Consider the following 22,749-nt stretch of genomic DNA (forward strand, 5'->3'; position numbering starts at 1 on the left):
TCTAGTGAGGGAGAATGAAGTAAATGGAGTCTGAAAACAGCTCAGACTGGCTCTGAAATAGTGACCGAAAGGTCGCTTTTCTGATCAAGCCATTGTCTTTGGTGATTGGAAGGGCTTCCAGAGGTCAAAGTGCTGAAGTTTTTCTAAATCAGGAATGCTTTCATGAGCCCCCGTGTGCACTGAAATGGCTGGAATTTCTGCTGGTTCATCAGTTGTAGGTAAATGTATTACATAGGCTGAATATCTGCAGCAAGCTACAGCACTGGTTCTGTGGTTTCATGTATTTGATCATCCCTCGCTCACATCAAATCCTTTAATTTGTGAAGCCTGATGTATGATTATGCTGGGGAGTGATATTAAATGTCAGCTTTGAAAATGGGCCTTGTCACGACTAATACGAAATTCACTCCTGTTGTTAATTTAATGAGATAGAGTGACATGCATCATACATTTATTAAATGACCATAATTATATTTATATTAATGCCAATCTCTGCCCAGGAGAGATTCAGGCCTGGCGTAATGGGACGTGTTCATAATGCAGAAGATCTCTGAATATAGATACAGTGAGAAACTCAGGACTGTAAAACCAAGGCCATGTTGTAGGCTGAGACCGAGTAGCTCTGAGATGCTTGGACAGCATTTTGGGTGGGTGAGGCTGTGAGCTTTGATGGAGGTACATGATTAGAGCTCGTGTCAGACCAACAGCTTTTTGGTTATTCCACATGCTGCAGGATTGGTTGAAATTCATTGAGGTATTGACTTGCTCTTAAATGTAATGCATTTGTATGTTCATTCCCTTTAAAAGGTCAACGAAGCAACTTGACAATTTTTAAAGGTAGCCTGCTGTGTCTGAAGTATATTTAGTTTCATGCTGTCTTCTCTGCAGGATATGATATCGAGTTGTTCTGGTGTTATACCGAGCATGTTGTGCATCGTTATGTAGACAAGATCATTGCTCAGACCTAGGAAACAAATAAGAATTGAATTTTTTTTCCGAATCTTTTTTTTTGTACAATTATGTTGTTTTAGGAAAATGGCCCTCGGTTATTGCTCTGGTTTCTTCTATCTGGTTGCATCAATTTCCTGGGAATAAACCAGATTTCTGGGACAGTGGCAGCTCTGCTTGTTGCAGGAGGCAAGAGCAGCCACTACTGAATTCAGTAGCTCCTGTCTGTTGCTTATGCTGATAGTGTCCACTTCTCCTACGCTGCATACTGATGTGTCCCCTGTCTTCACTCTTCTTGTCTGTCACTATAAACAGAGGGGAACAAAGTTGACAGTGTTGGATTGAAGGGCTGTAAGTGGTTATTGATTCCCAGCCTTCTCGCATGCATAGAGGTAGGGTATGTGTTAGAATACAGACACGAGCACACAAGTGGCAATGGCATGTTACTGCCACTGAGTTATGGGATGTGCATAATTGTTCTTTTCAATGCAGTAGCTAGGGGAACATCTGTATGCACACTAGAGGATGTGTTTGTGTGCTGCACTTGGAAGAAGTTGTGCCCAAAGATGTTTGTATGCATGCATTTATTTCTGGTTTTAGGCAGAACACAAAAGGTGTGCAACTGACATGCATATTTATTGCTTTAAATACATGTCTGTATTTTGTGCATCTATGCATAGCACATGTGGCTACCTTAAGGTCTATATTTTCTACGTACAGCTAGAATTATGTTGTGCTGTGTGTCATTCCTCTGTCGTATGACACTGTTTCATGGCTGTCAGTGGAAAGAGAAAAAGGAAGGGATGCATAACTCACCCTTTTGGCCAAACCATTCTTGCAAAGCACTTGTGGGAGCCTGGATTATCTCGTGAAGGGGAAAGGAAGTTCATTTCTAAATGAAAACTGAAAAGAAAAGGTACACAGCAATGATGAAGTTCAGGTTTCATTAGCTTTTGATGTCTGTTCACAGGAAAAAAATCATGTTTCCTTGGTGACCTTTTAATAAATGCAAAGCTAGGTGGGAAATCTGTCCTTCAGTTCCTTTGCATTTGTAACTAATTAAAGGTGTGGAGTGTGGTGTATAGGATTGCAATGAAGCCTGATGTCAGGCAGCACACTCGCAGTGCTGGGGTCTATGGATGTGTGCCTTGCTGTCCTGTGGGCTTCCACGTGCAGAGGAGATGGATGTCTTCTAAGGCTGTTTCGCATCTCCTCTTCTAGCTGAGATTGGAGCAGAAGGGTAAGGTGGGCTCCTCACACTGCGCAGCTCAGTTCTTATATGTATTGACACAAAGGGTGCTAAGGTGGTGGAAAGCAAAACAAAGCAGGCAATTGCTGTCAGTACAGGCTGTCTAAGCTGGTGTGACCTACTGCATTGTAAAGTGAGGGGAAGTGCCTTATTCCTTGTAAAGTATTTTCACTTCTGTTCATCCAGTGTTCATCAAGGTGTTGGAAGGAACGCAGCACATGTTCCTTGACTCTTCTACAGCTTTTTAGTAATATCTTTCTCAGCGTAGGTGTTGCAGAAATTAAACCAATCTGGTTACGTTTTGTGGCATAGGAAGACAGGATAAGCAAGGTTTGCCACAGCAGTGGGTGTTAGAGAAGCTGCTGACAGAAAGCAGAAAAGATAACAGACAGAAGTCAAGTCAGCTTCCATTTAAATACCTTCAACCTCTTGATTCAGAGATACAGTGTGTAAATGGTGAATTGTTTGTCATGTTTTTGATACTCACTGCTTCTGGACAGACATTTGATCTCAGGGTATTCAGGTAACGTTTTAGTGTCTGCCCTTAGTTGGTGTAGCATGAATGATGTCTTCTGTGAATTCATTGGTAGAGAGGAGGAGGAATATTAGCAGAATTTTCTGTGTCTTTTTGGAATAATCTTTAGTGATGCTCTCTGGAAGAGAAAACCTTAGATTTCTGAGTCTGTGTGAAAACATTCAGAGATGAGGGACAGCCCAAAGAGGTGTTGGTTTCATACTGATAAGATCTGGTGTGTTACATGCTGACATGCATCATAAGAATGAGTAGCACCTGACACTTCTGGGCTCACTCCAGATATATAAATGCAGTCCACTTAAGGCCAGGTTGCCTTTGCTTGAGATTCTGACTGGTTGGAATAAATGGGAGTGAAATTTTGTTTATTTCATGTACATTTAATAACACACATTTCAATCCCCAATGTGCTTCATCAAGTACCCTACTCTTCTCAGTCAGTTCCCCTGATTTCACATGAGGATGTACAGCTGTGATAAGCTGAACTGAATGTGAGGTCTCATAACTCTACAATTTAAACAGTAAGAAGCTTCCAGAAAGGCCAAATCAGTCACTGAAGACCTTCTTTTTAAGACAACCAGAGCAGTCCCAATACAAATCATGTTTTACCCATATTATTTCTGTGTCCGTGTTACAGAGACTTGGCACAAGCCCCAAATACATCTCATTTATATATACACGCTTGACATTAACTGGAAGGGGGAGACTGTGGAAGTGGAGAAAAGACTCATAAAACCTTTAATTCTTGCAATGGCACGTTGGCACTTTTGTGTGCCACAGCTCAGCTACTTGTTGTATAGAGAGAACTCAGCCTATAGGACTGTGTAGGATTTGCATCCTGTTTAGAGGGGAAAGCCAGCAGCAGAGTGCATGGAGAGTACATGCCTATGGTTTTTGAATTACACATTAAATGAGTGTTTGTTCCGCTGGGCTGGGTTTGTGCAGTTAGTATTCGTGGGTGCAAACTACAGACTGTGGAAGACTACAATATAAACATGAATGTGGATACACGTGGGTGTGGAAGACAGTCCAATGCATGTTCAAGTGTGCACCAGTGTGTCTGATGAACGTGTAACTTTAATTGTGTCTTTATGGATGGTTGTTGTTTGTTGTAATGCTAGAGTCTTAGAAATGTGTCCCTGTACATCTGTGATCATGTAAATGTGTGTGTATGCACAGATCTATATAAATGCCTGATGAGAAGTGCTCAGGGTTTCCAAGTAGGAGATAACACAGTGTACCAAAATCAGCGGGAAACTCCAGTGCATTCACATTCAGCCATCATTTTGTTCTAAGAAAATGGGGATTTTCCTTCATGAAAGAAGAGGCACAAGTGCAAAAGGGCTTTTGTGGCACTGACTGTGCAGCTGATTGTCAATCTGAGACGGAGGACTTTCCATACGTGCCTTTTTCTTTCACTTACCCTCACAGATGTGACCTCTGGAAAGAAAAGCTAATAAAGCCTTTTTCCCCCCACAGAGAAACACACATAAGAGCTTGGCAGAAACTGCCATTTCTTCAAAGTCATGTCTAACAATTTTTCCACCAGCACCAGCTCTTCCTTTTAGTCTCTGAAAAGAAGGCTTGCCAGTAAAAGTCCAGAAATAACTTCTCTCACTAGAACCCGTGTTTGCCAACAATAGCTAAGGAAAGGGAATCTATTTTTGTATCTGGATTGTAGTGTGAGATAGTTCTGGTGGCCTAATCTAATTGTGGTTTAGGATGTTGTAATCTCTGTATTGAGGTATATGGGAGAAAAATAGTATGTGTGCCTCTTCTGAGAAAAGAATTAGGGTCAGTGCTAGCAGTAGGAGAAATTGAGATAATACCAGATAGTCTCTGTTTGGCAGCCAAGGCCAAGTCTCACTGTCTCCAAGCAAGGTAAGCAGACCAGGCTTCTGAAGAGTACTTGGATTCAGCCACGAGTCCACATTATTAGGCAAGTCCATGGTAGTGTAGCAGATCCAAAGTGAAAACACACGTTAGTAATTCAGGGTGATGTTTGTGGGATCAAACAGCTCAGAAACCACTTGGCAGGTCCACAGTGACAAGGTGATGCTGGGAAGTCAGTTCTGTGAGTCAGAGTCTCACCATAGGGTACACCATATACACACCATAGGGTGTGCTCAGGTAAAAGCATGGAAGCGTTGCTACAGGAGCTACAGACCTGCAGTTTTACAGCAGAGCCCTAAGCTGAAGTGGGGCTCTTAGAATAGGTAGAGGGTATGGGTAAAGGCCCCAGGCGGGTCTGGCTGAGGACCTTTATGGCCTGTTAGTGCTTTCAGAGCTCTGAAAGAATGATTCATTTCACCATCAGAGTAGCATGTCTGGGTTGTCTCTGTTCTGTATCAGAACTGTGGAACAGCTGCTAAAAATAAACCTTAGAAAATCTATTCCAGACTTTATACGAGACCCTGTCTGTGTTGAGCAGGAGATCTGGGGTTCATTCAGACAAGTATCTGAAAACCTCACAACCAGCTGGGTGTACTCAACATGTGTGTTAGCTGTTCTGAGTTTTGTAACTTAAGCTATTAATTTAAGGCTTCTGTTCACTCTGACTAGCTAAGATCCTGACAGGGACTTTAATTCACAGGCATAAAGCTCTGACAGTCTCTGCTTCTAACTGCCATAATGGACAAACTTGATGGGCAAATGCGTTTGTTATTTTTCTTAGGAGACAAAAACTGATTCAGGTATTCAGTTGCTGTGATAATAGCTATTCTAATAGAAGCAGACGTCTCCTAGTGTTGTTTCTATCTCTTGCCAATCTTGAGCTTCACCACTCTCCTGAATGTGTAGCTTTTTAGTCCTTCTGTTTACTGAAGGTCTGTAGTTGTACACTGCCTTTCTGAGAGAGCTCAGATTCCACTTGTCTGTCCCTAGTGGGCAGGATAGAAGGTACTCCCCTCCCATATGTTCAGGGGCACAACTGCATCTGCAGAGCTTTGAGGTTCTTTGTCAGAGAGTAGTGCTTGCTAGTTACTCTAGAAGCTGCAGGTGACCCAAAACACTGAGCAAGGGACTCCACACTCTCTACGAGTGTGGGATTGGCAGCACATCTGCCTGATAGAAGGTCTTTATCTCACAAGAAAAGAGAGAAGAGGGAAGCAACTGCTGCCGTGATCTCTGCAGCTGCCTGTCATCCTGCCTGAGTGAGTTTGATGTGGTGCTGTTGCTTCTTTACAGAAAAAGACGCAAGTTATTTTAAGACACTCTTATTATTTTTCTTATTTTTTGGAAATCTTAATCTTTTAAAATATGGCAGGATCTCGAATTAGATGCTTCAAACAATTTTGCTTCCAGCAGTGAGGGGTGAAGTGTAGGAGGTAAAGAGAACTGTGGGTTACCTCCCCATCTCTGCTGATGTCCTTCACTAGGTGCCCTTCACTAGGTCACTCCTCCTCTGATTCAGCATCCCTGTTGGCAGCTTGCAGTACTGCTCTCCTATCTCCCAGAGGATATCCTGCGATTAATTGAGGGATGTATCTAAATCGCTTTAGCATGCAAGCCAAAAGTCATCGGGGACAAAGCTGTTACTAGGGCAGGAATAAAGGTCAGACCCTTGCTGACATGGTTGTCTTGATTAATTACTACACTAATCTCTATAACTCCTCTTCAGCAATATAATTTGGCCTCATCCCTTGCTTGTTTGTTGGTTGTTGTGGTTTTTTTTCCTTCCATTTTCTGCAACTTAGTGGTGAGAGAATTACTGAATAAACCCACATGGAAAATGCAACTTCTCTCTTTCCCACCTCTTGGCCAAACCTATGCCTCATTCCCCCTTAGTGTCCTGGGGGAATGTGTCTTAGTGTCCTGGGCAGCCTTAGCTGGTGGGGGCAACCAGCCCATGGCAGACAGTTGGAACTCTGTGATCTTTAAGGACCCTTCCAACCTAAGCTAAGAATCTATAATTCCACGATTCTTAGGGATTTGAGGAGTGATAGACAATTACTTGAATTACTAGGAACATGATGCATGGAACTGGCAAAATCAGTTCATTTGATACTATTTTCCTGCAGCTTTTTTTATGTAGGAAAGTACGAGGTCGGTGCAAGAAATCCTTAGCGTCCCTGTTCTCTGGGTGAAGTGTATTGAAGGGCTGAGCAGCCAACCATGGCTGAGGGCAGGAGGTGCTGGTAGTTTGGATTCTGCGACTAATACAGCTCTGGGGCTCATTGTTTTGGGACAAACACTTTTGAACACAGAGACTGTGCAGAGTCCATTAAGGATCACCAGCAGCATCAGAAGAAGATACAGAGGGGCTTGGAGAGGAGCAGAAGGCAGACTGAGTGAACGTGTGTAGTGAAGGGTAGTGAACCGAACCTGCTTTGGATGAACAAGAGGGAAGATTCCCTCCAGGTTACTGCCCAGTGGGAAATCAAAGAAATGAAGAAAATCACTCCGTGTTTCCTATTCAGCTCCTCATTCGGATCTGTTGTATTTTCCACTCCTCTGTGATTACGTCCGTGTCTCAGTCAGGTATTGTTTTCTGCTTGAGTTGGGAATGTTCCCTAAAGCTGTTCCGAGTGCGCAATACTCTCTCATTCTCTTTCCCAGGCCAATTTTGGAGTGAATTTTGGCAGATTACACAAGTGCAGAGTGTTTACTGTCCTGTCTTACATCATCATTTTCCCGTATCGTTTATTTTTCCTTTGACAGATTTTTAACACTGCCAGTCTAATATGCATCAGAGATTGTCGAGTATTACCATAATGCAGTGTATTGTGGGTAATCCCATGCAAATTGTTCTGTGGAAAGTCATGCTAAATTATCTTCTTGGGGGGAGAAAGAAAAAGGCTTTTGCTTTCATTTATTTTAACCGTTTGTTCTTTGGATTTCAGAGCAGCTGCCAGTGGCAATGATTTAGAACAGTTGTTTGACACTCGGCACCATGTGAGGCGATGCTCCTCCTCAAAAGACATGGTGCTAAATGCATGGCGTTGTGTACTGTGCTAGGTTTATTGTATACGTGTCTCCAGTGTTCACATTTAAAACGTTGGTAGGTTGTCTAAGGAAAAATCTGAGTGTATGTTGGGTTGGCACAGTGAAGGTAGGCATTGCCAATTTTTCCAGCTCCATTGTATGAACATATTGAGGAAATACCAGTTCTTGTGAGCCTGAAGTGCATCAGATGTCTCTTGGAAGAGGCAGATCTGATCATACACGCTCTTGTTTTCTTTTTTTCTTTATTATCAAGGTCATTTGCTTGTAAACTGGCTGCTTTGTTCTTTCTGAGGTCCATATTACTTCCCCAAACCGAGACAGTAATCCTCCTTCTGGATGGAACACTTGATTGTAGTAGAAATGATTGCAGTGTCACAAACAGAGGATTATCGTTTTAAGTGGAAATCATAAAAACAGGTTGAAAAAGACTTCTAAGAAAGAGGCAGCTTGTTCTTATGCAAATTTTCTCAGGTAGTACAGCTGCAAGATAAGAAGTCTTGAAAGCCTATAATCTGGAGTCAGCATCTTCTCTGTTAATACAGGTTTGCCTGCGTCACACTGTGAACGGTCAGTAGGTCTCCAAAGACTCAGAGAAACTTAGTTTATTCTTCTGAGGCCTACATGTCTTTCTCTTTTTGCATGATGCTCTGGAGGTTGAGGCATTACTCAGCTGCTGTGCATTTGCTTCTGGCTGGTCTCCTCTGAAAAAGACAAAGTGGAAATATTCATTGCAGAACAAGAGGAAATATAAGCTGCTTTTGTGTGAGTCACATCAGTTATCCCACTTGATAGAGATAGTTGCCTCCCCCTCACCCTACTTCTGTCTCTCTGATCTTGTTTCCCTTTCTTCAGTCTGTTCCTTACAGCCTTCAAACACCTGATTTCTTTTTCTCTTTCTTTCCAAAAGCACAGTAAGTGGAGAAGTTAAAGTAAGCCTTTGCTGGTGGGATTATAAGAGCAGTAAAGGCTTATAGGTGGTTTGAAGAAGTTTGTGTCTAATTGACACTCATCCTTGGTAAACAAGTCCAAACGTCTGAGCTCATGCTGCTGGTAGGTTCCTTGTGGGCAAGCAACAGGGGCTCATATCTGCTGTAATAATGTAGAATATTCAGTTTTGATCTCTGTTGTTTTTGTTTGCTGGTTCCTTTCTTTTGATACTAATCGTATTCTCAGCCAAAAGAGTGGTTTAAAAAAACCCCATCAGCCATCAGACTTCTTGTACCAGCGGACATCTGGGTTGGCAATAAAGTGAGCCTTTGGACTCCGCAGACCTATAAATCCTGGTTAGCAGCTGGTGGCAACTGTTTCACCTGGAGGAACTTATCTTGATGTCTGGCATCTGGTTGTGTGGTCTGTATTCCCAAGACCCTTCACAGGATGTCCCTCCTAACCCAACCTTCTTGTAAAAAGATCATTCTTTCTCCCTGGGCCTTTTGGTAAAATACGTCTGTTAAGGTAACTTTCTGACATATTCAAGCTGCAAGAAGCATCCTGTATCAGAATAATTATGCTAACACCCATTAGAACACAGCCAACAAGCCCCTTCTTTGTACTCCCATCCTTCACCTTCAAAGGGAGCAGTTACCAGGCTGGATTCCTCACCAAACAGTGTGTCTCTTTCCTCTCTGATCTGAACTGGGCACGTATGCCTTTTGTGCTTTCCTGTGTATCCTTGGCTTGGGAAATCAATGGTTCCTTTGTTGCTTTAGAAGTGCTAATACAATGAATTCTGGAATTGTAGTTGCTTACTGTCACTGATCACTTGGAAGTGTGTTAGGTGGGGAAACCAGCTTTGGCAGCTGGCTGAAGATAACCAAAGAGAACTTGTGAAATGAAAAAAGATAGAAAATTGACATGAGGAATCCTTCATAATATAGGGGAAAAGGCGCAGTGTAAGGGGACAGCCATACAATATATGTGAAATTTCAGAAACGAGAAAGGAAGGCTCAGAGCTGCAGATGGCTCTGTGCCCTTACCTCTCACTCATGAGTCTCTTTATGAAGACGTGTTTAAAGTAAATGTTTAAGGAGACCAACAAAGAGAAGGTCTTGGGCTGATCTGTGAATATGTGCATGGCAATTTAACTGCAGGAGCTGGCGTGTGGCGTGGCCCAGGCAAGGGGACTGCCATCGGGTAGAAGTTTTGCTCTGGTGCCAATGGAAGCAGGAGTCAGAGGAAATGAGGGATTTAGTATAGAACAGACTTAGATCTGGAAAAAAGAAGCATGCTCCAAGGCATAATCAAAAGGCTCTGGAAGGAAACAGTGGACCCTCAGGACTGGAATAATAAGGAATTGTGAAGGCTGAGATTTGGATGCATGCTGGAGCTATTTATGCTGTCCTGGGGCCACAGGCATGTTGGCAGAGCTGGTAGGCAGCCAGGACAGGCACAGAGCAGAATGCTGTGGGACCACTCTGGCTGTTTTATGCAGGAAGACAATGTCTGCACGTTATCTGTCGGTGTTATTTTATATTCAACCAAGGCTACAACACACAGAATCAGGTAAACCTCAGGTTTTATTGCTGTAAGAGTTATAAGGGAACAAAGGAACTGAAGATTCAAACTGGTAAAATCATTAATAATGGCCAGTGGGGTAGATAGCAGACATCTCAAACATGCTAAACAATGTGCTCATTCTGATTCCTTATGTTTTAAAATTTACTCCAGAGGTTGAGAACCACCAAAAAAAGAAAAAACCTACGAGAAACACAAGGGCAGGGAAGCACAGTGACTGAGTTAATTGCCTTGATGGCATGAGTGAAGGGAGATGCAGTATACAAAGTTTGTCATTTGTTAAGACTCATATTTAAGTGAGCAGCATTGGTGGACATCCTAGTTAAGTCAGAACTAAGGAGAAGAGAGTTTCCCTCACCCAAAAGAAATCCCAAAGGGATTGGAGTTTTGGGGTGAGGCACAAAAGGGTCATTTGTATAGTGAAAATCTACTTAAAAGTCTGGAAAAATAGGTGGGATGTATTAATCATCACTGGGGTGGGAAGAAATGGATAGTAAGGTGACTCCAGCTACCACTCTGTTTTGGTCTGTATTTCTTTAATGACTGAGAAATGAGGAGAACAGTAAAATGCTAAGATTTACTGTTTGCAGCTGATATGAATTATACAGTAGGAAGGAGGACAGCAAGACTGTGGTTACGGGAATGGAAGATAAAATACAGACGGTGGCGGGGTAAAGCATGTTTGAAGGAATAGTTTAAAGCATTCAAACACATGGTTGGGTTCTGAATTAGCTCTGACTGTTCAGGAAAACATAAGTAGCGATTAGAAAGACAGCTCAATAAAGATATCTGTGCCATGTGCAGCAGCAACAATAAAGAAGAAAGTGAGTAAGATGCTTGTGTATGTGAGAAAATGTAGGCTTGGAAGATGCTATAATATCCCTATAGACGTGAATGGTAGTACCTCCTTTGGACTGCTTTGTCTGTTATGAGTTATTTTCTTTGTAAGGCAAAAGAGATAATGAAAGGGGGGGCTAGAGGAAGCACACAGTGGCCTGGAAGGCAGATTCGATATGGGAGAGTATTAGTGATACTTGAGCTATTGAGAGAGAAAGGGAAAGAGTGCAGAGAGCTCAGCAGTAACACTCAGCACTGTGCTGGGGAGAGGCTTCACAGTGATGTGGATATTTGGTGGCAGCATAGCAGGAAGCAAACTCGCCACCCCATTAAATTCCACTCCATGTAACGTTGCTATCAGGCCAACATGCAGCTTTGCCGGTCTGCTTGTGTCTGTAATGTGCTAGCATGGGAACAGAGCACCAGAGATCCTGTGGGGCAGACAGCTATCAGGCTGGAGCATGCTGTGATGTCTGGGTCATGCTGTGCTGGCTTCTTTCTAAATGCACTCTAGTGCCTAAATCATTATGTTGGTGCAAAAGTGATACCATGATCCATCATGGGGTCTTATTTTGTATGGGGAAGAAAAGCGTACTAGTGTTGCTGTGTCATTTTGGTCAATACATATTTTCATCACCTCTGGGATGGGCAGAATGGCATATGTTTTATCAGAGTAAGAGGGAAAGGCTTCAAAGCTTTCTATATTGCAGATTATAGTATAGTGAATTTCAAAATAAAATCTACTTTGTAATTTCCCAGTAACTATCAATACTTGCTCTGCTTTAAAGCCACACAGAAAAATAACAAGGTGTTGTGTAACATAGAACAATATGGAGGGCATTTCATGAAAAGATACAATTGGTTCTTTATATAACACATAATTAACCAGGAGAACCTGATAGTGAATGACATTATGGAGACAAATACTGTACTAAGAATGTTCAAAACAGGTTAGACGCTTTCTGAATAGCATCTGTATTTACGTTAGCCAGAATAAACATCATAAATCCTTTTGTTGCCAAGCATGTGGTGATCACCAGCCAGGATTAGGAAGTTATTTAACTCCCACGGTGAAATATGGCCAAATGAGTTAAACTCATAGCTGAAAATGCTTGGGTGGGCCTGGAGTCTGCTCACTTTTCTGTATGCTGAAGTTATTCATACAAGCAGAGAAGTGGAAGTAGAGAGGGAGGAAAAGTGATCCAGGGATTAAACTGCCAATTTAGGACTTGCAAAAATTCAACTTCTTGCTTTCCCAGACTGCTTTTATGAGCTAATTCATTTGACACAGACTCTCAGATGTACTTAGAGCTCCACCTCACATTTAATCTTCAGGCACCTCAGGCTATAACCTGGCTGTGACTTGTTCCAGGTTCCATAGAGTTCACACAGCAGAAGGTGTACGAGTGAGAGAAAGCCGTGGGTAGACTACAGATGAATGTTGAAGGCACAGTCAGATGGGGTAACAGCAGTTAACCTGTTGCCAGTACTGGAACCTGCATTAAAGACAGAAATGTTCTTGAACAAAGCACTTGGTTGTCACCAGTGTAAAGTAGTTTTCTTTTCTTACACTGCCCCAGAATCACTGTATGACCTTGAACAGTTTCCCCATTTCTTCTTCTTGTCTGCCAAGTAGGAGAGTTAATTATCTGGAGCACTATTTGTTTTCTTTCAAGAATTAGCACTTATTTTTTCTATTTATTTTCTGTTTTGTTGTTGTTGTTGTTTTTCCTGACAAACAAACAATGACAACAACAAAAACATACTGACAATTCCCACTACTTTTGTTCTTTGCCCTCTGGACCTTCTTTATGGCTCATCTACGTTGGTTTTGCTTTCTATTTTTGGCCATCTTTTATTCCTGATTCAGCCACTTTTCACAGTTATGCCCCACATAAATGTATGCATTGGTCCCAGTGATACCCAAGAAGTGATCTGGCAAAACTGGACCTTCTGGTACCATGTACTACCTTCCATCTCAGGAAGCAATGCGAAAGAGGTGCACCAGCATCCAGCAAGTATGGAAGCATTCCATACCCAACCACTACTGCTCTGTGTGAGTGTGCAGTCTCTGGGGGAGGGTGATGAGAATATATCCCCATCTTTATGCTTACTTTGGTTGGCTATCTATGCTATCTGAATAAGTAGAACTTGACAACCAGTTTTACCATTTGCTAAATCCTCAGTTCTCTTACAAACAGGCCTTTCAGGCCTCTTTCTGCTCTCTGATCTGCTTTCCTCCATCCCTTGAACAATCTAGCCTGTAGCATCTTTAGCCAGGGAAAGAGTCCGTTTGAATGACAAATCAATAACCCATCTTGTGACGAAACAAAGAAGTTTGCTCAGTCCCAGCTGAATCAGAGCATCAGCTAAATTCAGCAGATTTTCAGGGAGGGTTGACAGCAAGCTGGGCCTTGTTTCCTCACCTAGTAGCCAAAGTACTGAGGAAAGCGAGGATGGGCATTCATAACGAAGCACACCTCTCCAACAGTGAGATGGGGATTGAGGTTTCCATTAGTTTTCCTCTTGTTATCATTCCTCCACATCAGCATCCACTGACCTCAACCACCCCTCCCTCTTTCTCATCCTTTTATCTCTCCAGTCCTTTTATCTTCTGTCTTTAACTCAACCCCTCTCATCTTTCTAGAAATTCAAGCTACCCAATTTTTTTTCTCCATCTTCAGCCTTTTCTGCTTGCTTAATCCCTTTGAAATCTTTTGGCCCAAATTTCTATCCCCTAAACTTTGTCTGTTTAGAATGTCATACCTACTGCTTAGGGATCTCTGGGCCATGAGAAAAACTGGCTTGTTCCCTACTGTCCTCATCTCAATAGCTGGTTCCCCATTGTGCATCAGCATGTTTTCTTTCACAGGGGTTTAAAGGACACTATCTTTTGGGGCTGGCCCAGGCTAAAATTTCATCTGCAGGCACCAAATGTTTCATTCAGCTGTGTGGTTTGTCCTGTGCAGCCTCGAAGTAGTTTCTATTAGTATTCCAATGGAGAGCTCACTGATGGAATTAGTGGGAAACCAGACTGCCAATTTATTTATACCCAGCCTTAGGGCATAACCATTGTGCATGTGTAAAGCTGTTGAGATGCAGAGTATACTCTGCATGTGTGTGTGTATGTGTTGACTGGAAGTAAGTTTGCAGGGAAAAATATTGCCTCAAGGATTGAACAGTGCCCAAAAGTGACCGTACTGTGTGCCAAAGATCCCTTTTCTCTGAACGCAAGAGAAAAATGATGGCTCTGAAATCTGTTGTCTACTTGTGTTTATTAATATCTTTCAACTCCAGTTTAACTGCAGCTCTTGTTACCCTGGTGGAGAGAGAAAATTCTAATTTAACTTCTGGAGTCCTTCCACCTTCAACAATATCTGTGTTATGAAACTATCGCTGCCTTTGGCTTGTGGGGTTGTTTAAAGCATATGAGTAATGAATAACGAAGTTTTCCCATTACATTGTCTCTTAGCCTGTGATGTGTTTTTAGGTAAATTGAGAGACGTTGGAAGCATTTAGTTGTGAATATATAGTTGATGCATCAGTGCTGAATGCGAATGAACTCTTTTTCCGGTATAATTTCATCAACTTTCATTAGGAGAATTTTTATTGCCATTATCTTGGCCAAATGATAAATCACGGAATAGCTTTCTTATTTTTCCCCCTCCTTCCGTGTTTCCTATTACTGTGACACAGTGTCATTTAGGAGATGCAGATGAACACCTCACTGCCCTGTTATGATAAAAACAGTTTGGGCAGAGAACAAATGTACTGGTTTAACTAGACCAAGAGCTAATAGGTTGTGTTCATTTAATTCATCTGATTAGCCATGTTGAGTTCCTCTGGAATGTTTCTTCCCACCAAATCATATATACAGATACATCCAGATATTAGAGCATGGTGATGTCTCTTACCATACTGTCTGCTGTGGTATGAAAAAATGAGAAGAGATTAGCAAATAATGTCTAGTTCCATTATTCTTTATAACAGCCAGGAAACTATAAACCTGTTATCCTTTAACATTATGTCTTCAAAAGACATGCATGAGGGGGCCCAGGGGACCAGTGGGCATATTTGTATTGCGCAGCAATGTGTGTATTGAGCCAATGCTGATCCAGACTGGCACTTTCATGTTATGAAAAGCAGAAACTATGCAAAGATATGAGCTGATCATCAAAGAAGAATACCTTTGTTAGCATATCCATGAGGCTAAACTAATTAAGACTGATGATCTTGTCTGCAGCTTTCTGGTACAGTTTTCTGATTCAGACTTTGCTTAGATTTTGCTGGCTTGGAAGACTGCACTGCACTCCGCTTCTCATACAGATGCCTCCAGAGGAGGATGGAGCCATGTAGGATTGTGATGGGGAAAGATAGGGTCTCTGAGAGTTCAGGACATTGCAGAGGACCTGATGGCAGGTAGAACGGCTTCCTCCTGCATGGTAGTGGCAAACGGGTTATATATTGTCACTGTGAGTAGAAACAATCCAGCTTGACTGCTGTGGAGCTTCTTAACCAAAATCAAAAGTTCACCACTTCTCTTTCTTTATCTCTTGTAGAATTTCAAGAATTTCAAGCAAGGCAGGAGGGGCTGGTTTCTACCCAGAGCACCAGCTCTTGGCACTGCTGGCAGATATCATTAATGCTGTTAGTTTGATGCATCAGTTCTGTCAGCATCTTCACTTTAATGGTAGTCACCAATGCAGCTCCAGCTCCTGCCTCTGCTGAGAGCTGAGGAAGAAGAGGGAGAGCATTGTCTGAGTTGGAAAATAAAAGACTGCCTGTGTTTGAAGTGAATTAAATGTGTTAACTTGTAATGTTCTAGCTGAGGTTTCCAGCTGTTATTCCCGAGCTGTCTGTTCTCGAAGCAATATGGGTCCATCATAAAGCAGCTAACTTCAGAGCATGAGCACTTACTGTCTGAGGCTTCTCAGGTGTATTATACTTTTATTATTATTATTTCTCTGTTCATAGTTTCCTAAGGCCTCTTCATATCCTGAATAAAACCCTGGGGAATTGTAAGCCCACAGGCTGAGTTTTAGCACTGTCACTATTCGCATCTCCTGGATTGATAGGTATTTAGTGTGCTGCCTGGATCCTGGAAACAGGACCCTAAGATACACCCCAGGGAAAGCCCCAAGATGTTCCTTGTATTTTTTACCCCTGAGAGAATAATTCCTTTGCTGTGGAAGTGACTTATTTTTGCTCAGAAATGTCACCATTTCCACCTGCCAATTGTAACTGCCACACTAAAATGTCTTCTGAAGTAAAATAATGGAAGTGAGGAATCTATGTAGAGCTGCTAGGCCCTCGTTGTTTTGTATTAATGACCATTGGTTCCTCTAAGCCTCTTCATCTATTTTCTTCCCATTATTAATAATTACTATAGTTCATTGCACCTGGCTCTTACTTAGCAAAGCTTGCAGTGATTAGGATGGGAGAAGAAATGGTGTTAGAGATTTGCTGACTGCTTTAAAGATATTTAAGAGACTTTCTGAGAGCAGAAGTCAGATCTCCAGAGTCCTTTGTCTACGCCTGGCAGGGAGGCTCTGTTTTCTCATATTGTTTGTGTGCTCTTCTAGGCACGTCCTCTGCTTATCTAGCTGTCCAACCACTCAGTATATGTACAAGCTCAAAATAATGCATTATTTGTTCATTATTCATTATTATAATTACCTATTCATATTTATTCATATAGTTTGAGAAAACAAGCAGAATTTCAATGTGGTTACTATAGGAAAATGTGTTTGTTATCAGATAGGGCTGCTTTAATGTTAGATTTTATTTGTACATGCTGGACTTGCTGGAGTTGAAGTGAAGGCATTCGCCTTGTAAGACATTTTGTGGCCTCTAACAAACATGAACCAAAAAAAAGCATTACAAGGGAGCTGTAGATGGTCACTTGGGAAGCCTCTTTTTTCCATCCACCTCCATGCTGTTGGCTCCCAATTTCTCTCAGCTGTGCAGAAGATCCTAGAGAAATTATAAGTGCAACCTTACATAGGAAACATAAACAAATTAAAGAAGGCAAAACAAAACTAACTACTAAGAAACAGGAGACTGGAGCTCAGCCCCCTGTTATCAGTTACTGGTATATTATATATATATAATATATAATATATATAATATATGGGCTCTGTTACCTGTAAGATGTGCACTAACAAACACCGAGTGAAGGGTCAAGAGCAGGCCATGCTGGTGTGGAGCACACACTGTGCTTGTGGCTGGTGCCAGGGCTGTGAGCACGGACTTATGGCAGTTGCTAAGGAAACAGTCTTGGAAATGGGATTGGAGTTCTTGTCAGAAGGTTGGCTGCAGAAATGGTTTGTGCTTCAAAAGCACACGGGGCTGATACTGACAAAGGCTGCAATTGTTCAGCAATTGATTCAACCCCTGGTGTGATAGCATTAAGGAGTAACACATGATGTGATCACTAAATGCCAAAGATGAGGGATTTTGCAGTTTCTTTGGGTTATTTTCGGTGACTCTTTTGTGGTTTTGGAGGTTTTTTTTGGTCTCTTGCCATCTCACTGCTTGTGAGAAACTACCAGTAATTACACCAGATTACTCCTATGTAGGCCCTTGATGTGTTACTTTTTTGTTGGGTCTTTATTTTTTTAAGTAGTGAAAAAGCATGCACAGACAATTCAAAGTCAGGGCTCTTCCATGTGAGGATCCACAGCTTGAAGGAGTCCTCTTGGAAAGGTGATGTTGATAATCCCAGTCCTGTTTTTGCATTTCTTTGCCTGCACGTCCCTACTAGAGACATAGGCTTTTAATACACTGAGAAATTCCTCAGAGTTATTTGTTATTTTGCAATTACTTTGTAATTGATTTTCTTAAAAAGCAATTCATAACTTGTTAAAGATGTTCCCTCCTTCCCCTCTTCACTGTTTTTTCTCTAATCTCTGCCACTGTCCAGTATTTACAGTCATAAAACCTATTTGTTTCCCATTGCTTAGGGAGATGACGCTTCTAGAGAGAGAAAAAAGATGAGACCTAATGATTTGTAAGAGTGTATTTAGTCAGATCCTCTTGGGGTATGAGTCTAATTTGTACAGTGACAACTTCAGTGTAAGTAACCAGAGCAGTTACACTACTTGCCTCTGTTGCCTCTGTAAAATAGAAGCTATTTTAGAATAGATCCTGTAGAACAAATGCTATCATTGAATTCATGATTGACTGTATGGGAACCTGAATGAGGTGATACTGTAATACTAAGAGCTGTCCTTCTGAAAAACAGTCTCCCAACACCCGCGCTTTGTACACTCAGCAATGAAACTTCCTCCTTTTTTCCACCAGGGCCTGCAGCTGGGAACTCAAGAGCTGGAGGAGATGGGAAGCAAGTTTTGCCTTGCTCTGCTCATTCTGCACCTCAAATCCTTGCCCTGCAGCAAGAAGGTGATGGCTCAGGCAGCGCTACTCCTAGATCTGGAGGAAGAGATAACAATAACAGACCGGGCACAAAGGTCAGTGACAGTTTCCTTACAAATTTCATTTTCCTCTCAAAATATTACTTGAGCATATGGATGGCACTGTCTCAGTGAATTCATCAACAGGAAACTGAAGTTTCAGGTGATACTCTGTCCACCTCAGATCTCCTCTGTGGAGTCAATCTCCTACAGGGAAGATGTTCTCTAGGTGAAGGACTTTGATGGTATGATTTAGAAACAGTATGCCTGATTCTGCAAGGATTCGCACAGTCATTCCTCTTTTCCTCACAGCATTGTATCCTACAGACATATGAAGCATAGGTTTGTGATTTTTGGTGCGTGTGATGAAGTCATTATCCAAACAACCATATGGGAGGTGTTTTTTCCTAATTGCAAAATTCATTTCTTAGCTTCCTGTGTTCAATGGGATGTATGCAAGTGAGGTTGCCTCATATGTGGGGAATTTGGCCTGGGTAAAGGTCAGAATATGGGATGCTTCAGCTGTGATGAAGCAGAAATGTATGTGCTCTTTCTAAACCATGCTATTCCTAGTTCTACATGCAAGCACTTACTCTTGCAATATTGTTTTTCCAAGACAAATGGAGGAAAAAATAACTGAGTGATGTGATATGATTTGAAGTTCCCAGTGGGTTTGTTATCAAAGAGTGCTTCCAGCTTCATCAATGAAAAGCCAATTTTTTCTGTTGCAGAAATGCCCCCATAATTTACAGCAAACTTCCAGTCTTCCCCCTGCAGGAATACTTAACTGACATTCGCACCACCTGTTCCTCATGCCTGAAACCATTCTTACAAGCTTGTTCGTGGTTTTTAATGTTTATGGGGAACAATGAAAAAAAGAGAACTAAAATATAGAGACATTCCTTTTGTATAGCTGTGCTCACTTGTACATATGAACACATAAATGAAGCAATTAACATGTATCCTAAATGGTTTCAGTACTGGGGACAGCCATCCGAGAAATCGTTGGTGTCTCATTAGAGAGAGCTACTGAAGCCTGGCCAGGTGGATGAATTTGAGATATAAATCAGATTTTCCAATTCTGAATTAGAGCTGGAGGAGTTTTTGCATGAAAGTAACTTCAGGGAAGGAAAATATTGAACTCTGACTTGTCCCAGACACTGAAAATAAGTTGGTCATACCAACTCCATGAGCACTTTCTCTCATTTGTGTGGTTTTCCATTACCTTTTTCTTTGGTTGGTTTCATGTTAGTGAGCATTCATTTCATTTTTCCTGATGTTGTGTGGGCGATGAACCTTTACCAATATAGCAGCTCTCTAATGACAAATACTTTTAAAGAAGTTAAGAATTAAAGAAAAATCCCTTACCTTGTACAGCTCCCATGCCATTCCATATCTGTTTGTGGTGGTCAAAAGCAAAGCGCTCTGTCCCTTCAAGGTTCTGTGTCATCTGGGGATGGGATGTCACTGCTGAAGGCAGTGTGATGGTTACTTGTTCATTTTCACTCCAGTGGGTGGAATTGCAGATTTATGGAGTTCTGATGGGTTAGGTGCAATTAGTTGGCATTTGTAGTACAAGTAAACATTACATTGTTTGCTCCTGTCTAAAGATTTGCCATATTACAGGAGCTTTTTGCAAAAGATCAGGAAAAGGGAGATGTGGGGACCAAGGGGCTTGGCTTGTAAGTGTATTCTATTTTATGATAAATAATTCATTGAAAAGGATTGTGCAGCTTATTGATTCTGATTCAGAAAATTAATATTTTGCTTCTGGGTTTCTTTGAGTCTCGCCAAGAGAACTGCATAATTTGATTTTAGAGGGAATAAGAGGCCTAAAGCAACCAAAGGAAGAATGCAGAATAAAGAGAGCACACTGCTATGGGCAGGAGAGCAGCTGTATCCAGGCCTCTCCCCCAGCTCAGACTTTGAAATAAAATAATGCATAGACTATGAAATAAAAAACTGATTATCCATCAGAACTGGAGGTTGCAGTGTGGGGTTCCACTCGGTCTAATCTTACTCTGTAAAGATGAAATCCAGTCTTTCTCCATTTAGGTAGCACAGGGAGCTCAGCAGAGTCTTTCTGCTTACTGGTGGTGTGTCACTACATCAATGGTAATTATAGTCTACTTTTGCCAAGACTAGAGCTGTCTTTCATGGTTTAAGGAGCAGGAAGTGTTTATAGCTTAGAACCAGTGCTGTTGTCTTCTGTAGTTACCACAAAAAACACTTGAACACTTTCTATGCTTTCCTCTTGTGAGGATGGAAATAACCCAAATTATTTTTGTACCTTTGCCAAAGCAGAGTTGAACTCGGGGCCTGCAGGTGCTACACAGGAGCGACCTAAATGGTTACACTGTGGGATGTCTTTCTTGTGTGCTTTACACTGTGAGCAGAGGTGGTTTAAACACCTTGCAGGCAATCCCTTTTCCAGACCTCTGTACTGTGTAATGAATAGTGGGTGTTTAAGTGGGAGCCAATGGGTCTGACTGCAGCTTAAGTTTGTTTTTGGTAGAGCGTGTTGCAGAAGACTGTCTTGACTGACTTTCTCACCTAGAGAAAGATACACATATGGATGTTTCCTATCAGAGCAGGATTAACAGTGTCAGAAGAAAACGATGACTGTCACTCGACCTTGATGAAAATACGATCTTTATTTAGTTGATAAGGTTCTATTTTGCAGAAAACATGCTGAAATTGCTCTGACCACTCCAGCTGTGATCAGTGAGATTAATTGCACAGTGCTTATGTTCAATACATCTATCTAATTTTCTAAATGTGCATTTCTGAGTGCCCGTCTCTATAGTACTCCGGGTGACAGGTCAAGCCATGGAAAGAGAAGTTAATCCAGTACTGGACAGATCTGACTTCCAGGTGATATGTCTCATGGCAAAGGTACATAGATCACAAGCCAGAGGTCTTTTATGTTACGAAACTCCTACGGTTCATGTTCTGCGTTTGTGTCTTTTTTTTTGTCATGGTGTCTGGTGTGCGTGGCATTGACTTGGCATCTCAGCATCTCCCTCCAACAGCGAACATTTTCACCTGTCAACGTTTATAACTGGATGTGTCTTTTAATTTTCCTCTTAGAGCTCTCTCTGCTCAGGGCATTTTGCAGCCTTACTTTTCCGCTACTGCTGTGAGGAGGATGAAGGAGCAGGCTGGACACTGGCTACTTCTCTAGAATAAACTATTTGCTCTGTCAGAGTCAGTGAGCGGTAGATCGAAGCAAGGTAATAGCTACTGGGGAAATGACTGGTCTAATGGAGGCATCTTGTGTGAATGGGGGATTTCTCCCACCTGATTTCATAGTGTTCAGTGTACAGTCTCCAGTGAGCCGAAGAAAGGTGTGCTAAACCTTTAGTGGTCCTAACAAAATGTATTTTGGAACACAGGCAAGAATTCCTTCTTGACCTCAGTCTAGCACATACAGTATATGAAGTCATTCAGGAGCATTAACTGTGTAGTAAGTTCCCAGCAGAGGCAGGGTAACAAAGTAGCTATATCTGAAAATAAGCAAAAAGGGAGTTGAATTTTTGTCTCTGGGGCTACATTACTAATAGAACAGTAGAGTATTTCCCCCAAAACCTGGAAATCCTTGGAGAACATGAAATTCACATAACAACTCTTCATCTCTGGTTCTCTAAGGGCAGCTGTCTTAAAGACCAACAGGTAACTACTGAGATTATTGCCATGAGATGCAGTGAGATCATAGGATTCTGGATTACCTGAAAGTGCTTGACTGTGTGGAAATAGTTTAACTCTGAAATCTCTACAGTACACTGCAAGTTCCTTACTCAGATATTCTCTCTCCACAAAAACCTCCTATTTACTTCCTACTCAATGCTCTACTCAATGCTGTACCTTTCTAAAACTGGGGAAAGTCTAGTAAGGGGACTTTTGTTTTAGCTCTGTTTAAATGGTATGTAAATGATGTGCTAGCAGAGTCCTGGAACCAGTACTCCAAAGGTTGTTGGTACCTAATATATTGCTTCCCATGATTATTAGTTGAAGACAAAAACAAGTGATTCTTTAAATGTTTCCAAAAAGAATATCATCCAGAGAACATCCTGCAAACTTCAGAAGCATAGATGCATCTGGGGATGGAACAAACTCTTGATCATCCTAATACAATTCTCATAACTGCCTGTCTAGTGGTTAAATTGTTCAAGGTATCAGCCAGCTTTTAGTTAGCATCCTGTGCCCCTGGGGCATTTCTCCTTAACTCTCACACTTGTTTAGGTGCCGTCACCCTCATATTGCACAAGACCTACTAAAGAACTTAGTAGTTTGTGGGTTTTTCTTTTCAGAAA

General features: G+C 41.8%; 1 protein-coding gene across 1 annotated transcript in view; it reads left to right on the forward strand.

The window, feature by feature from the left end:
- Positions 1-22,006, forward strand: part of LOC146758533 (cytosolic carboxypeptidase 4-like) — a 261,669-nt gene extending 239,663 nt beyond the window's left edge. The window contains exon 6 of the mRNA XM_085514547.1: positions 18,327-22,006. Within this exon, the coding sequence (XP_085370673.1) occupies positions 18,327-18,545 (219 nt within the window). The 3' untranslated portion in view covers positions 18,546-22,006. The remainder of the gene's footprint in view (positions 1-18,326) is intronic.
- Positions 22,007-22,749: the final 743 nt, after the last annotated feature.

The sequence above is a fragment of the Coturnix japonica genome, chromosome 13 (assembly GCF_054131305.1).
Source record: "Coturnix japonica strain WE chromosome 13, WE-NBRP24, whole genome shotgun sequence".
Lineage (NCBI taxonomy): Eukaryota > Metazoa > Chordata > Aves > Galliformes > Phasianidae > Coturnix > Coturnix japonica.